Below are 14,980 nucleotides of genomic sequence, written 5' to 3' on the forward strand. Positions count from 1 at the left end.
TAGATTTGTGGCCTCTAGAAACAAAAGGATTGAGTTTGTAACTACCTTGATTCTGATTATCAAAGTAATGCTTGGTTGTTTTAGAGGTTTTAAAGATAGAAAAACATAGATAAGAAAATTATGAACTTCCCTGTTTTTGTGCTCTCTCCATCCTCCCCAAAAGGCTGGTGGTGGGAAGTAGGGGTGGTCATTGCCTTCCACATGCAAAGCCCACCCTGTGGAAGACCTTGCATCTGGACCCTCCAGCTCCACAGAAGCCACCTGAACCTAAGTATCAAGCCAGTGCCATCAGCTCTTCCCTAACACACAGATCTGGTAAGAGCACCATAACTTTCAAGTCCTCCAGCTGCCCCAACGTTCACTCCTATTTCAGTCCTGGATTTTGAGTGCAAATAGTGTTTCCCTTAATTGAAGGAAAGAGCCCACGGCACCTAAAAAGGTGGTAAGATATGAGGAGAAGAGAGGTAGAAGAGAAACCCAACTTCCATTGAAACCACAATCCTCAGTCAATAAAACAACCCATGGCCCTCAAATTAAGATTCTCATGAGGAGAGCCTGGGTAGCTCAGTGGGTTAGGCATCAGACTCTTGACTTCAGCTCTGGTCCCCATCACACAGTTGTGAGATCAAGCCCCGCATCAGGATTCTTTCTCTCTTCCTCTTTTTCTGCCCCTCTCCTACTCTCTCTTTCTCAAAATAAACAAGCCTAAAAAAATAAATAAAACCAAATAAAATAAAATTTCCCGTGAATCGTATACCAGCATTTCCCTCTGGAGTACTGAATGAGGTTCAAAGTCACACTTCCCCACCCTATTGTCTAGAGTGATCTGGAGCATTCAATGCCCTCATTAGGCATCAAGAGGGGTGTTATTCCCACTAGAACATTATTTGAATGAGAATACATTGAAAGATATTTTTTAAAAAAAAGAAGTTTACAACATACAGACTCCAGTTCAAATTTTATTTGCATACAAAAATATATTATACTGGGAAAAGCATATTACTGTTTCCAACTATATATAATTAATTACAAATATTTCCATAAATGCACTTTAAATTACAGGAAAGCTATGTTTTGAGAGAAAATACAATATTAGCATGGGTCATCTGTTCTAATATGCTGCAAGCTGGTCAACAAAGTCAGTTTCACTCTCTAAATTGCCCAGAGATGATCAAAGGCTGGTTTCAGAACGAGTCTGAGAATGGCCTACTGGTAGGTGAGTTCTCATCTCTGTCTGCTCTGGCAGCAAATTCCGTAGCTGAGTTTACCAGGGTCCTCGGAGCTTTCTGAAGCTTCTCCCTTAGGATGAAAGGACCCAGAACTTCTCCTTGTTTCACATACCTGTTAAAAGGAGATAAATAAGGTTATCATGCACTCATAAGAGTTTCCAATTCCTAGGCTTAACCAGAGCTTAACACCGTCGCAGACAGGCATCAAAGCATCACACTTAATGGCAGGTTTCCCACGTAATGTATGTCTGATTAACTGGTACAACCGGGCGGCCAGCTGCAATTTCCATGAAGTAGGCAGGCTTGTTCCACGGGTCTCATACAAATTGTGCTGTAATTACAATAATCTCTGTCAAAACAGGCGTGGGTCTTCTGATGTGGGATGGTATAGCAGGTAAGAGAACGGGCAAGAGAATGTAGAAAATACACAAGGACTTTCCACTTGAGATTTACGTCTGTCTGAAACAGTATGAGGAACAGGGTCATTTTTACATAACCAGCTTTGGATCTAATTTTTCAGGTTACCCCTGGCTATTTAGCAGAGCATAGCATAAAACATTCCTTATGGAAAATCAACTCTTTCATTAAAAAAATTAAGACCCTAGGACAAAATTCTTCTGCTCTGTGACTGAATGAGACCCCCCCCCCCCAAGAGTAGAGCTGCTGAAACTTTTATCCCAGAAGTCCTAGCTGATTCTTCTGGCTCCTGTAATCCTTTCCTCTTGAAACAGAGTGGGTAGATTGGTTCTCAGGGCCCCGTCTTCTGGACAACCCCCCACCCCCATTGTAGTTATGGTCTGATATCTTCAGTTCCCAACATTTCCAGTCACATAAAGGGGTACCATTAGTGTAACTGCCAAATGGGACACAAAGTAGTGTGTACTTAATCCAGGTTTTTCACTAATTGGTGTGAGCCTTTGGCTATGGGGTCTCCCCAGGCCAATTCTTTCTTTTGGGATTCAACCCTTTAGAAGTCAGACCTCCCAAATCCTTGGATCTAACCTGGGAACACTTCCTTGGCCCATGGGATGGAACCATCTGGCTTGTTAGCACATTGCTTTTGTAGTCAGTCGGCTCATTTCTCCTCCAAAAAGCCTGCCAGGACATAGTGATGGTGAAGCTCCAATCCTGCTCTAATAACTACTCTGCATTTTTCAAACAAAATGTCATTGTTTGCTGGTAACCTGTTCTCACTGTTTGGAAAGGCACACGGTCTACATTAATGCAAACTTGTCCTCAGAATTTCCTTCTGAGCCACTAGGGTCCTGTTTCTGAACCTAAAGAAGCCCAGTGATGTAACTTCCTGCCCCCAGGCAAGCTGGTAACTATTATGGCACTTTATCAGCGGTGTTGGTTGGTTTTCTGTTTGATTTTTTTAATACGAGGCGTGTACTCACTCGCTAATGTTCTGTCAAGATCAGCAATAAAGTCTTCTAGCTCTTTCGTGTCTCCTAGTTTAGCTGAAAAACAAGAGTCGACCTTCAGTTTCCATATCAATGACAGCTCAAGAAGCCCTCTGTTCCCAGGATTATGCGACCCCATTTTGTATCTCTGGATCTTCAGAGACGTTATTTCAGACTGTCCTGTACCAACCCCAAGTGTCTGCTCCAATGTTTATTTACAGTCAACTCAGACACTGATTCTGAAGATTAACCTAGACGTCCCCTTCTTGTGTTTTTTCAGTTCATCATCCCCTGTGCCACCCTCACCCCAACAACCTAGAAGAAGAATCTCCCTTCACTACCTTAAAAGTCTGAGGGGCAGGGGAGAGGAGAGGCTGGAAAGGAAGATGAAAAGTTTTGATTTTTTTGACTCTGTAGGTTTTGAGTTATCAGTCAAAAATGTCCGGTAAGCGTGGCACAGTGCAGTGGACACCCAGATTCAATATTCCCACTAAGCCTCGCCTTTGACACATTCTTGTTTGTGCCACCACCCCAGGGCAATACCACAGCCCTCGGTATGAAATGAAGGAGGAGCCGCTGTTCTTTGTCAAAATGGTACAGAAAGGCAAACTGAGGCCTCCGGGTCTGGGACAGCCTCATCCCATCCAGCTGTCAGGACAAGGCAGCCAGTCCTTGTCTTGATTTTGTTCCCTCTATATCCTGAGACACATACTCGTTCCTGTAGGGTTCGTCATTCATGCCTTGTCCGAAACGCGTGCCTGGATATTTGTATTAATTAACCCTTGCTGGCTGGCTACAAATGGCTCGTTGTTCTCAGCTTTTAAAGTCAATTTGCCACTAGGGCTTTTTCCTCCTTCTTTAATTCCTACCTCTTAAAGATCAGGTAGCAAATCTGGGCACGTTTTCAGCCACTTCCTAGACTGCCCTGTCTCTCTGAATTCAATAGCTCCGTTTTGCAGAGAGCTGGACAACAGCAGAGTCCCTAGTGACTGCTCAACACTGCTACGTTGAGAGGAGAATTTAAAAATCACTCTTTTGAAAAAGAGGGAAATTCTGCCTTTAATGCCAAGAGTGAGAAAAGTAATAGAATCTTCATATTTCTTTTTAACCATGTTCCATTTTTATTGCATTCTGCAACTATTTTCAGCAAGTATAATGTTTCTTGAAGAGAAAAACTCCTTTTGTTTTCAAGAGGGCACTTGTCCAATGTAACAGAACATTCAGCTCTCTAGCTGGAGACACTTTACAAGTTCCAAAAAATAAGAAACTGCTCATGCATCTTTAAAAACTTTTTAGGTCTATTAATATCACAGTAGAGACAGGCTGGAGCTGCTATTTTAAATCATGTGAGATCATGGCTTGCCTCATGATGATGACCCCCTTGAATTGCTAAATTGGTAATCTGAAAGCATTGGTTACATAGTTAATGCAATAAAAAGGATCTCACTTTCTGCAAACCCTAACTGCTGAGTTTTCAATTCTCGAACCAACCAGTCTGAGAGAGCACTGTCATTTGGCATGGTCTTGATTACACCACGTGAGAGAAAGCAGAGTCTAAAGACAAGCGTTCTTTCTCCCTGCGGATCTGGTTCCTTGCCCCTCAATTACCTGATTTCATTTTTACACCGATCAGAATCCTGAGAAAGGACAGTTCCACCTCACACCATACGAAGATGTTAGTTTTATCTATTCATTTTGCACATTTGGGAAGGGTCGGGGGTCAGGCGGAAGAGACAAGAGACCGGGAAGGGTGAGAGAAGAAGGAAACCAAAACCCTCATACCACCACTCACGAGCCTACCTTTCCGAGGAGGGACGGTGGGGGAGAGAAGAGCTGGAGCAGCATCTGTTGGAGAATTCAGTTTTTCATCACTGAAGCTGAAGCTGTTCCTATAGAGCGAATCTGCACCTTTCAGGAAAGAAAATGTAACTCGTTCGAGATGGTCTTCAGCGCATCTCCCAAAGGAGCAAAGTTGTAAAGAAAACAGGTTGATTTCCAGATTTTATAGTCATGCCCAAAAATGATTTGAGATAGGGGTGTGTGCCTGTGTGTGTGTGTGTGTGTGTGTGTGTGTGTGTGTGTCCAGTCAGGCACACTGAAGGCCTTGCTTCCCTAAAAAAAAAGGAGAGTGTGACGGGATGATCACGACCAGAGCAGCCTCCTTTGCAACACACAGGATCCCACTGCCCAGGTGTCTGAGAGCCGAGCCGATGCTTGGCTATTGTGGGGTGGGGGGCTGGTTCAGGATTTTAGACCTAAAGAATCGTCTCTCCTGAAAAATGTCCCTTCTGCCCTCTGAACTCCCCGAAATACAAACATAAGGTTGGGTCCCATTACTTCAGAATCCTCCCTGACTGCTCAAGACTGTCTTTGGCCTGGTTTTCCTGAGAACCTACATTCTGAGGATAAGCTAGAGGGTCAGAGACAAATATTTCTTCCAGACGTTGTCAATTATAGACACTTGGAGTGATCCTGTGGCTTCTTCTAATGCCGTACCCCAAAGACCAGAGCAACAGCAAGAGCAAGGCAAGGTCCCAGAAGCAGAGTTGTGCTGGGAGTCAAGGGAAGCAGCTCAGCTACTTAGATACTCGGGCGCCCTTGGGCAAGACAGCATCTCTGAGCCTCGGCTTAGCCATCAATACAATGGGAAGGCTACATAATCCTTAAAGTTCCTTCCAGCTCTGAAGTTCTGAGACTCTACTTCTCTAAATCCTGCCAAAAATGAGGAAACCAGCCCATAGCCAGTTCAGCCATGTGGCCATGACACCAAAAGGGAGCTGGTGGCTGAGTTCCACCCCCTCAAAGGGCTCAAAGGCAGAGCAGCCAGCGGAAGCAGGATGTGGCCTGTGAGGTCACAAAGTAACAGTCTTCCTGGCTAAAACAAAACACAAAGCCAGGCACACTTGTAGCAGATATGACCTCTGGAAAGTCTCTTCAGGTGACAGAGGGCGGCTGAATCAAGAGGGCCTGGCCAGGACTCTCTTTGGGATTCACTCACTTGAATCCAACGACCTCCAACTCAGGAGGAGGCAAAAACTTCTTTCTTTGGTCCCCATAACTCAAAGTGAACATGAATAAGTTATAAAAGATAAAAAGCGTTTTCCAAAGCAGAGGTTTCTCATCACACAATAATTCAGCTTCATCCCTAAAAGGCTACTGCAAGTTCTCAGACCCTACACCTGGCTCCCTTTCCTCCCACCCTCCTCTGACCAGGTGGCCCCAGTGCCGTCTTATCTTCCTGACCTACGCGTTATCTTGTCCACTTTTCCAGACATGCCCAACTCTCACGATCTTTTCTCCCCTCAGAGGTCCAGCCTAAGTCACCTAAAAGGACCACAGTCACTTTTCAGGGCTTTGGTGATGAACACCTACTGAGATCCAAAATACCAAACCCCACACATAATATTTCCCCCAAAAAATGTTCCTCAGAACACTGGTCCTTGGGAAAGAAGAACCATGTATGTGATCAACTAAGTTTGAGAAACACTGAGCACCTTTGGAGACTCCTACTGGGTCTTCCCACTTCAATGTCCCTGAGAAGTCTTGTTTCTCCAGTTTAACTATGGGACACCTTTTTTGTGGCAGCCCATTAACATGTCTCAGGACACTTGCACAGGAACTCAAATGGGGAAGCCCTTCTGCTTGCTTTTCCAGCTGAGCCCACCCCTAGAGCAGTCTGGTTTTTCTCAAGGGAAAGCCTTTCCCTTACATACAGGAAAGCGGCTGTGTCCATGGCAGACCTACAGCAGGGCGTCACTGTTTGTCACCACGCAATAGGTAGGAGAATCGCCACAAATAGAACCTGAGAAACTTGTAGGGGAAAAGATGAGGTAAGACCCAGGGGCAGGAAAACCACAGAGAGCCCTGTGGAGGCCGGCTTCGTGCCCAAACCCCTGAGCCAGAAGGAAAGAACATGAGGCGTTTGGCACATTATCTTTGGCTCTGAGGACACCTGACAGCATCGCTCCCATCCCTGGCCCAGACCGCCAAACCCAGAGACTCGCTGGCCCAGGCTTTTGTGGCCACACCTCTGGTCTCTATCTCTCAGAAACACTTGGCCCTTGAGAGCCAGTTTCACCAGCATACCTCACTCCACCCAGCCCTGCACCACTGGCCCTTGCCCTGACTTTGGACTTCATCCCTATTCTGCTCCAACTTTCAGCAATTTTACATCCACATACAGCCATCCTTTGGGGGGAAGGGACACACGCACACATGGTTTGTTTACCTCACAGGCAAGTAGACCAAATGTCATTGAACTTTCGGGGAAGGAATGATCTAGACAGGAAAAAGGCCATTGCAAAATGGTAGGAAAAAAAGAATCCAGTGAGGATTCAGGAAAAACTCAGGTGGTTTGGAGACTCTGTAGAGAATGAGTCATGGTACTGGGATGTTGTCACTGTGTACCTCTTAGCCTTTACAGCCTGGTGCTAATATGCCTTTTTGATCCAAGTATTTTCTTCAAACTCAGAAAATATATAGACAAACTGGCTGTTACTTGCCTAATAAATTCAGTTGCAAATCAAACTTAACATAATCAGAAGTTCCTCTTACTGCTAATGAATGGGGGAATGCTACTCCCCCAATGAGGGAGAGAAAAAAAATTCTGGCTACAATATCTACCTATATATACATATATATATATATATATATATATGTATACCCCTATATAGATATATAGAGATAGATACACGCAAACACACACACACACACACACACACACACACACACACACACAACCATGTCAACTTAGCATACACTCACTTCCCCACTTCCCCTCTCCCCCACACCTCCTAACCAACCACACACACAAGTTCACACAGCAGCTCATTGCCACACCTTGATTCCTCTCTCTTTCCATGAGTTTCTGTGCACAATCTGAGCCAGACCTAACTCCAGGCTCCAAAATATTCAACCATCAACAGGAAGCGAACCCTCAGCATCCTGAAGCCAAACCTGCCCACAGTTCAGTCCCACCCTGTGGTAATATTCTACATACGTCATTCATGAAAAAGATGAAAAAAAGTAACTTCAGGAAGCCCAAAGCTACCACAAGGTTCAGCAGAAGCTGCCACAGTAGAGCTGTATGGGATAAGGGGCCATATGACAACCGCGTGGCCCTGTGCAAATCACTTCACCTCTGAGCCTTAGTCTCTTCCTTAGCAAAAGGGAAATAGTAAGCTAGCCACTCCGTGTATGATATGTATGATTTTCATGATTTTTTAAATTAATTATTTTAATGTTTATTTTTGAGAGAGAGAGAGAGATGTGAGCAGGGGGGAGGGGCGGAGAGAGGGGGAGACACAGAATTGAGGCGGGCTCCAGGCTCTGAGCTGTCAGCACAGAGCCCAAGGCAGGGCTGGATCTCATGGACTGAGAGATCATGACCTGAACTGAAGTCAGACACTTAACGAACTGAGCCACCCAGGCGCCCCTGGTTTTCATGATTTTATTCTAAAGTTCCTAGTTAAATGGAGGATAACCTGTCCAGGAGAGCAAAGGGCCCCACAGCGAATAGTTAACAAGCAAGATTCTGAGCCTGGGCTTCCTCCTCTTCTTTAGATAGCAGCAAAATTCTCAAGAGAGGCTTATCTTCTGAGGCACCCTCGAATAAACCTCCCTAAAACAAACCACCAACACAGAAGTGCCCCCAACCTCTAGACATCACTTTCCTTTATCCCATAAAATTTCACTCCATGGACTTTTATTAAGCACCCTCAATGAACAAGACTTCACGGTAGGCATTGGGGTAGATTAAAAGGTAAGTAAAGTCTAACTTCCTGTTCTTTTCACGCCTCTGGAACTCTATCCCTTGCAAAACAACAGCCTGTTAGTCTGATAAAATGATAGCAATGTGTTGCTGGCTGATAGCATATTAATGTATTATGGCCCCACCCCAATATCAGGTGGTGCCATTAAGAGGGGTTCAAGGACACAATCAGTGATGATTTGGGGAACCTTAGCAGGTGATAAGACTACATTTCAGGGCTCCACAAAATCTACTTCAATCAGCTCTAAAGCCCCATCTCACAAGCATCTCAAAGGCCCATTAGAAATGTCTTTGGCCAGTCAACTTGGCGTGCAGAATCCAGGAACCTCAAACTTAGGTACCAAGTTCCCTAAGACACCATCAGAAGAAATGTAAGCATATTCAATATACAAAGATCTAACTTTAAGAGCACCAACAGAGTTTGAGAAACTCAGCTGTAAAAAACAGAAGCTTGTTTAAAAGGTAGTTGTGCTCTTTTAGTTTGGGGGTGGGGAGGAAGGTAATTTAGGGTTAGCACCAACATGTGCTACTCCAGAGGGAAGTAAAACCACAGACAGTAAACCTTGCCCAGAGCTCCTGTAAATATAGAACAATCCCACACGTTGAAGACAAGCAAACTATAGTAATTAACTGAGAAAAAGAAAGCCTTGGACCTCTTTCCCTTTTGCCACAGTGAATGGTGGTGGGGAGGGGTGAATCTCCTCCACAAAATCTAAATCCTGAAAGCCTCACTAAAAGTAGGATAGAGTAAGAAAGAGCCCTTTTCCCTTTCACCAATATTGTCCCAGCTTCCCTGACCGCTGGGTCCCTTTGGACACCTCTCGAGGTCTCCGTCCGAGTGAGACCTGTCACCCATCTGGAATTCCTAACAGTGCCAGGGCAGCCCAAGAGCTTCTAACTTCTCGTTCTCTCAAGGCTTGAACAAGTTCAGATTCCAGTCTCTGGATCTCCTATGCCAAATCAGCCAATATGCTACCTGTCATGCTAACACCCACTGTCCACAGGGTACCTTCTCTCCCAGGGCCAAGCTGGAGAAGACTAGGAAAAGATATACAAATGTTCTGGTCTTGCACCTGCTGAAAGAAGCCAGTTCCTCATTCCCTAAAACGGCTCCACAACATCACAATATCTCTTGCAGTCCCAGCAGCCTTCAGACCCTTCCTGTTAAGTAGCAAAACACTTCCTCTCTTCAAAGGAAAAAAGGTAAGTGAAATCCCAATACTGCAGAGATAGGAGTTCATACCACCATTTAAAGTTCAAGGTAATACTGTAAACTTCATATAAAATCATTCAGTGGAAACATAAATTAACACATTGGCTAAAACTTGGTAATTAAAGGGGCGCCTGAGTGGCTCAGTCAGTTGGGCATTAGTCTGACTTCAGCCCAGGTCATGATCTCAAGGTTCACGAGTTCAAGCCTGCATCAGGTTCTGTGCTAACAGCTTGGAGCCTGGAGCCTGCTTCGGATTCTTTGTCTCCCTCTCTCTCTGCCCTTTCCCCACTTGTGTTCTGTCTGTCTCTTCCTCTCAAAAATGAATAAACATTAAAAATTTTTAGAAAACCAGTAATTATGAGTTAAAATTTCATTAGACATATTTGAGAAATCATGGTGTGCCTTTACAATTTTGAAAATACTGAAAACAATATATTTTTTTAAAAGTTAAAACCAAAGAAGTTTACAACCCCTAAAATCCCTCTAAGGGTCAAGTTTGAACAACACTGCCTTTCCACTGCTGATGTTAAAACTGTTCCCTGGGGCGCCTGGGTGGCACAGTCGGTTAAGCGTCCGACTTCAGCCAGGTCACGATCTCGCGGTCTGTGAGTTCGAGCCCCACGTCGGGCTCTGGGCTGATGGCTCAGAGCCTGGAGCCTGTTTCCGATTCTGTGTCTCCCTCTCTCTCTGCCCTTCCCCCGTTCATGCTCTGTCTCTCTCTGTCCCAAAAATAAATAAACGTTGGAAAAAAAAAAAAAAAAAAAAAACTGTTCCCACTAAAGTGTCTGAGATCTCACCTGCTGGACCAAAGTCTAGGGAAAAGGAACCAGCCTGTTTTGATCAACCCCTATTTGAATGCCATCTTTAATGTGGAGTTATCTTGGAATTTTCATTTTGGTCCTCTTCACATCTTTGGAGGACCTCCCCCTCCCACCCCATCAGTAGGAACAGGAAGGAGTATTTCTTTTCTTTCTTTCTTTCTTTCTTTCTTTCTTTCTTTCTTTCTTTCTTTCTTTCTTTTTTTCTTTTCTTTTCTTTCCTTTTCTTTTCTTTTCTTTTTTGAGAAAGAGAGAGAGTGTGTGTACAGGGCAGGAGGTGGGGAGCTGAGAGAGAGAGAGGGAGAGAGACAGAATCCCAAGCAGCCTCTATGCCCAGTTGGATCTGACAGAAGGCGTGATCTCACAACCATGAGATTATGACCTGAGCCACGATCAAGAGTCAGACATTTAACCAACCGAGCCACCCAGATGCCCAGGAAGGTGTATTCCTTTTTAAATGTCCATTCTTCTCTCCTAACTTGCTTCTTTGGGTGGAGGGAATATCTATGTTTCTCCTTTGTATGCAAGCAACCCTAATTTTTTTTTTTTTCTAATGAGAAAAGGAAGGGTTCTTCAAAAAACAGAACTGCTACTTTGAGCTATCTTGGAAGGTGGATCTTCTGAGTCATAGAGCAGTAAGTAGCAGGCAGAGTGAGAATCAAGGTACTGCTGGTTTGTAGCTCATATGTAACATTTGCATGCAAGACACTGGCTCAAATACATCTGACCTATGTGATAGAGCCTGGTGTGTGCATTTTAATGTCTTCTTGAGAGCATGAAACAGTGATTTTTTTCTTCCTCATCATGAGCTTATGGATGTTTCTAACAGTACTACTAAATAGCATCCTTTCCATTTTACAGGTGTAGAAACCAAGACCCTCCGGACCCAGCCTGATGTCGACTGCCTTGAAGAGACACAACCACTGTTGATAAACAGGTGAATGATTTGGGTCCAATGGGACTTCAGGTCTATTCCTGAGGACCTGGTTCCCATTCCAGCCAACCATCCATGGTGACAGAGCAAGGTCTTAGAGACAGCTCACGCAGTTCTGCTGTCTTATCAGAAACATGGAGATAACAGTGCCTATCTTATAGGACTGTGGTAGAGGTCATATGAGATAACACAGTTAAAGCCCAACAAAGAAATCACTACTGATAAGAGCTAATAAATAATAACAATAAATCATAGTAAGGGCTTGGTAAAACTGAGCTGCTCTTATTATCATTATCCTGGTATGTCTCCCTTTTGGCGACCTAAATCTCAGTAGGATCTACTTCTCTCAAACACTCTCTTCCTCAGAAAAGCATTGAATAGACAAATACGCATAATAAATGTATGTGCTCAGTACTTGGTGGCAGTTAAGATACACACAGTATGCTTCCTTAAGAAATTACTGTTTAGATATACACTGATTCTGCCAAGACTATTTCTAACCAGTCTTATGGGGGATAAGCTACACATTTATAAAAAAGACAAATATCATCTGGGCCTTCTTTATACCCTCCCCATTACTCTCTAGCCACCAAACTAAGGGTTAGCTGAGCAGTTAGCAACAAGGGCAGAAAGCAAAATGCATGCACGCACATACACCCCAAAAGAAACTATAGATTATTCCAAATTTCTCCCCCAAAACCATTAAGGATGGGTTTCTGAAAACAGGTCCCTGAAAACAGGTCCCAGATCTGAAACCCTATCCAGAGGGAGCTGCAATCACCCAGGATGGGCAAGTTCAGACCACATCCTAGCCAAATGAGGCCCTGTGTCAGAAAGGACTTGTTCTTTGCAATAGTGGAGTACTGGACAGTCTGTCCCAGCTTTCTTTCTTGTGGGAGAGAGAACTTGCATTTGATGAATAACTTGCTCCATGACCCAGCAAAAGAAGACATATTTCAGTTTGGCCACAGCTTTGAGACAAATTTCAGAAGTTTTGAGATTTCTCTTTGAAATTGAAAACAAGTGGTCTGGTCATTAGCAATCAAGTCCAAAAATGCAAAACAGAATATTAGCAGCACACTATTCCATCCCTGTTCACTTCAAAAGCTTCAATTAAATCTAACCCTTGGGCAGGACTGCCAAGGAAAGTCATGATGGACCTCAGGTTTCTGACTCAAACCCTGAACAGGGTGTCAAGCACTTTTATTCATTCTCAGGAGGACAGCTCACGGTGGGGTCTGGGACTATATCTTTGCTCTGGAACAAGGAAGAGCTTCAGATTTCAAAAGAAGATAATCACAAGGAAAGGTCCTTGGGTCATTGCTTTCACTTCCAGAGTCAAGGGCAGCAAAGGGAGTGACATTCGTGCTGGTAACCCATCTAGGGAATGAAGTCTCAAGAATAAGTCAGAAAAATTTAAATTCGCTTTGAAAAATAGTAAGTCTTCCAGAATTTGAAAACCAACAATTTGAAAAGTCACCAAATTTGCTATCTGATACCTAAACAGATATCCATAATCCTTAAAGACCACTTGTTCTCGAATTAAAAAACAAACAAACAAACAAACAAAAACCAAAAAACAAATTGTCTCACTACTTGCAAGGTTGTTTAGGACAAAGAGACCCTGCGGTAGTCTCCCTTCTGAGAAAAGCCGCCAGGAAGCACCTCTGTGCCCATCTGCTCTCTGGCTCCTTCTCCAGCCTGAGTGGGGGTGGGGGGAGCTGTGGAAGCCAGCGGTCCCGGCGGTGGACCTGCCTAAAGGAAGAAGGACACTTCCGAAAATACTCGAGCCCCGCCGTGCCAAGGAGTCTTTCAAAAACCGCATGCAGGGCACCAGCCGGTCTGGGAGCTCGGAGCCAGAAGAAAACGCAAGAAGTTATTTCAAAAATCCCAAGAACAGCGGCTTATGAAACTTCTGGTTTCACAAATTTTTCGGTATTGTGCCTTCCCATGTCTCCCTCCACCCCCATTCCTGTGGCACTTTCTACACATACTCTGAAAAACATGCAGAGAGAGAAAAGGGCAAAGGAAGGGAGGGGAAGTAACGGTGGGAAGGCCTGGCTTGGGTCCCGGGAGCCCGGTCTGGCTGAGTCGGGGCAGCTGCTTAAACCCTCCGGCCTCAGGACACCTGCAGGCAGCAGGTAGACCCGCGTGCCTCCAACAGCCTTCGCGTGACAACCCGGGGGTTTTGCCTCTCTGCGGGCGTCCTAGGGACTGCGCGAAGCCTTAGGGCTCGCTTGGCTGGGCTCCCCACCCCTCGGCTTCCAGAGAAGCAGACTGAGACTCGAGCCCCTAGGACCCCTGGTTGGGAGTTCCCGGCGCTCCCGCGCCTTCCCCGGTGGGGCCACACTTACTGTCGGAGTCGCTGAAGCCGCTGCTGTCGCTCACGCTGGCGCTGCTCCGCCGCTTCATGCGCTCCAGGTGCTCCTCGTAGTGGAAGTGGCGCTCGTGGAAGGGCGACGCGAAGTCGGCCAGCACCGCGTCAAACTCGCACAGCGCATCCGTCAGGTCCCCGGCGGCCGCCGAGTCCAAGGCCGGGGCTGGGGACAGGGATGACAGACTCAGGTGCCGGAGCGGGACGGCTATCCCGTCCCCGGGCCTGGAGGGGGCCGCCACCATTCCCCAAGATAACTAACATTCAGCGCGCGCCTGCCGAGTGACAGCCACGCTGTCACTGCCCGTTCCTTATCTTTTCATACTCTCAACCAGCCCCTGAGGCGGTGGTATGAATCGTGCCCGTTTTAGAGATGGGGAAACTGAGCCTCCGCTGAGTGAAGCTGCAGACCAAAGGTCACCCAGCTAATCCACGCGGCCGAACTCTTTCCCACGCGCTGTAGGGTACTTGTGCCCACGCTCGTCCCTCGGGGGCGCGTGCGAACGGGTAAGCGGTGGCAAGACGGAGTCAGGCTGCGCCCGTTAAGTGGCCCCAGCCAGGCGCGGGGAAGGCAGCTGAACCCGCCAGGGGCAGGGTCCCGCAGGGGAGGATGGGGACCCGCGGGTAAAGGGACGCCCCCGGATCCCCCGCCTTTCGCCCCCCACCGCGCCCGCGGGGCCAGGGCTTTCAGGGTCCCGCACTCACCTGCGGCCGCGGCCGCCGCGGGGCTGCTCTGCGCTGCGGGCGGCTTCATGGGCAGGCTCGGCCCCGCGCGCGCGGCGGAGGGTCCTAGGAGGTGCTGGGCTCGGAAACGGTGCACCCGCTCGCGCCCACTCCGGGGCTGCTCCGGGCCGGCTCTCGCGCTCCGCGCTCCCGCTCTGCCGGCCGCCCTCGCCCGGCCGCGCTCCCGCCGAGCCGCCTGCAACACGGTGCGCACGCCCGCTCTTTCTCCCACCGCCGCCACCCTCCCGCTCTGCCGTCTTATAGCCGCGGGCGGAGGCGGGCCGGGGCGGGGCCGCGAGGTCTGTCCCAGCCGCCACGCGGGGACGCCCCTGTCCCCCAGGCGCCGCCCTCGCCACGCGCCCGCCCGGGAACCGCAGTGACGGTGAGTTGCCGGAGCCCGGGTTACAGCCCCAAATATTTACTCGCCGCCTCGCCCGCGCGCCCTGACAACCCCAGTCGCCGAAGTGTCTCTGTCGCCACCGGAGCCCCAAAGAGTTTACGGCTAGGCTGGAGCTC

General features: G+C 47.0%; 1 protein-coding gene across 1 annotated transcript; it reads right to left on the reverse strand.

The window, feature by feature from the left end:
* Positions 1–946: 946 nt before the first annotated feature.
* On the reverse strand, positions 947–14,703 carry RGCC (regulator of cell cycle). The gene is made up of 5 exons (XM_043579681.1): positions 14,447–14,703; positions 13,722–13,907; positions 4,433–4,540; positions 2,627–2,689; positions 947–1,341 (listed from the first exon to the last, which is right to left on the reverse strand). Exons 1-5 carry the CDS (start codon positions 14,493–14,495, stop codon positions 1,334–1,336), a joined length of 414 nt encoding a protein of 137 aa, XP_043435616.1. The 5' UTR covers positions 14,496–14,703; the 3' UTR covers positions 947–1,333.
* Positions 14,704–14,980: the final 277 nt, after the last annotated feature.

The sequence above is a fragment of the Prionailurus bengalensis genome, chromosome A1, assembly GCF_016509475.1.
Source record: "Prionailurus bengalensis isolate Pbe53 chromosome A1, Fcat_Pben_1.1_paternal_pri, whole genome shotgun sequence".
Classification (NCBI taxonomy): Eukaryota; Metazoa; Chordata; class Mammalia; order Carnivora; family Felidae; genus Prionailurus; species Prionailurus bengalensis.

What these genes read in the sequence shown, in the direction of transcription:
- RGCC (XM_043579681.1), bottom strand. Translation starts at nt 14,495, where the DNA reads ATGAAGCCGCCCGCAGCGCAGAGCAGCCCCGCGGCGGCCGCGGCCGCA. An exon ending in CGGCTTCAGCGACTCCGACA is followed by an intron (nt 4,541 to 13,721) that starts GTAAGTGTGGCC and finishes CTTTCCTGAAAG; the next exon opens with GTGCAGATTCGCTCTATAGG. An exon ending in CACCGTCCCTCCTCGGAAAG is followed by an intron (nt 2,690 to 4,432) that starts GTAGGCTCGTGA and finishes CTTGTTTTTCAG; the next exon opens with CTAAACTAGGAGACACGAAA.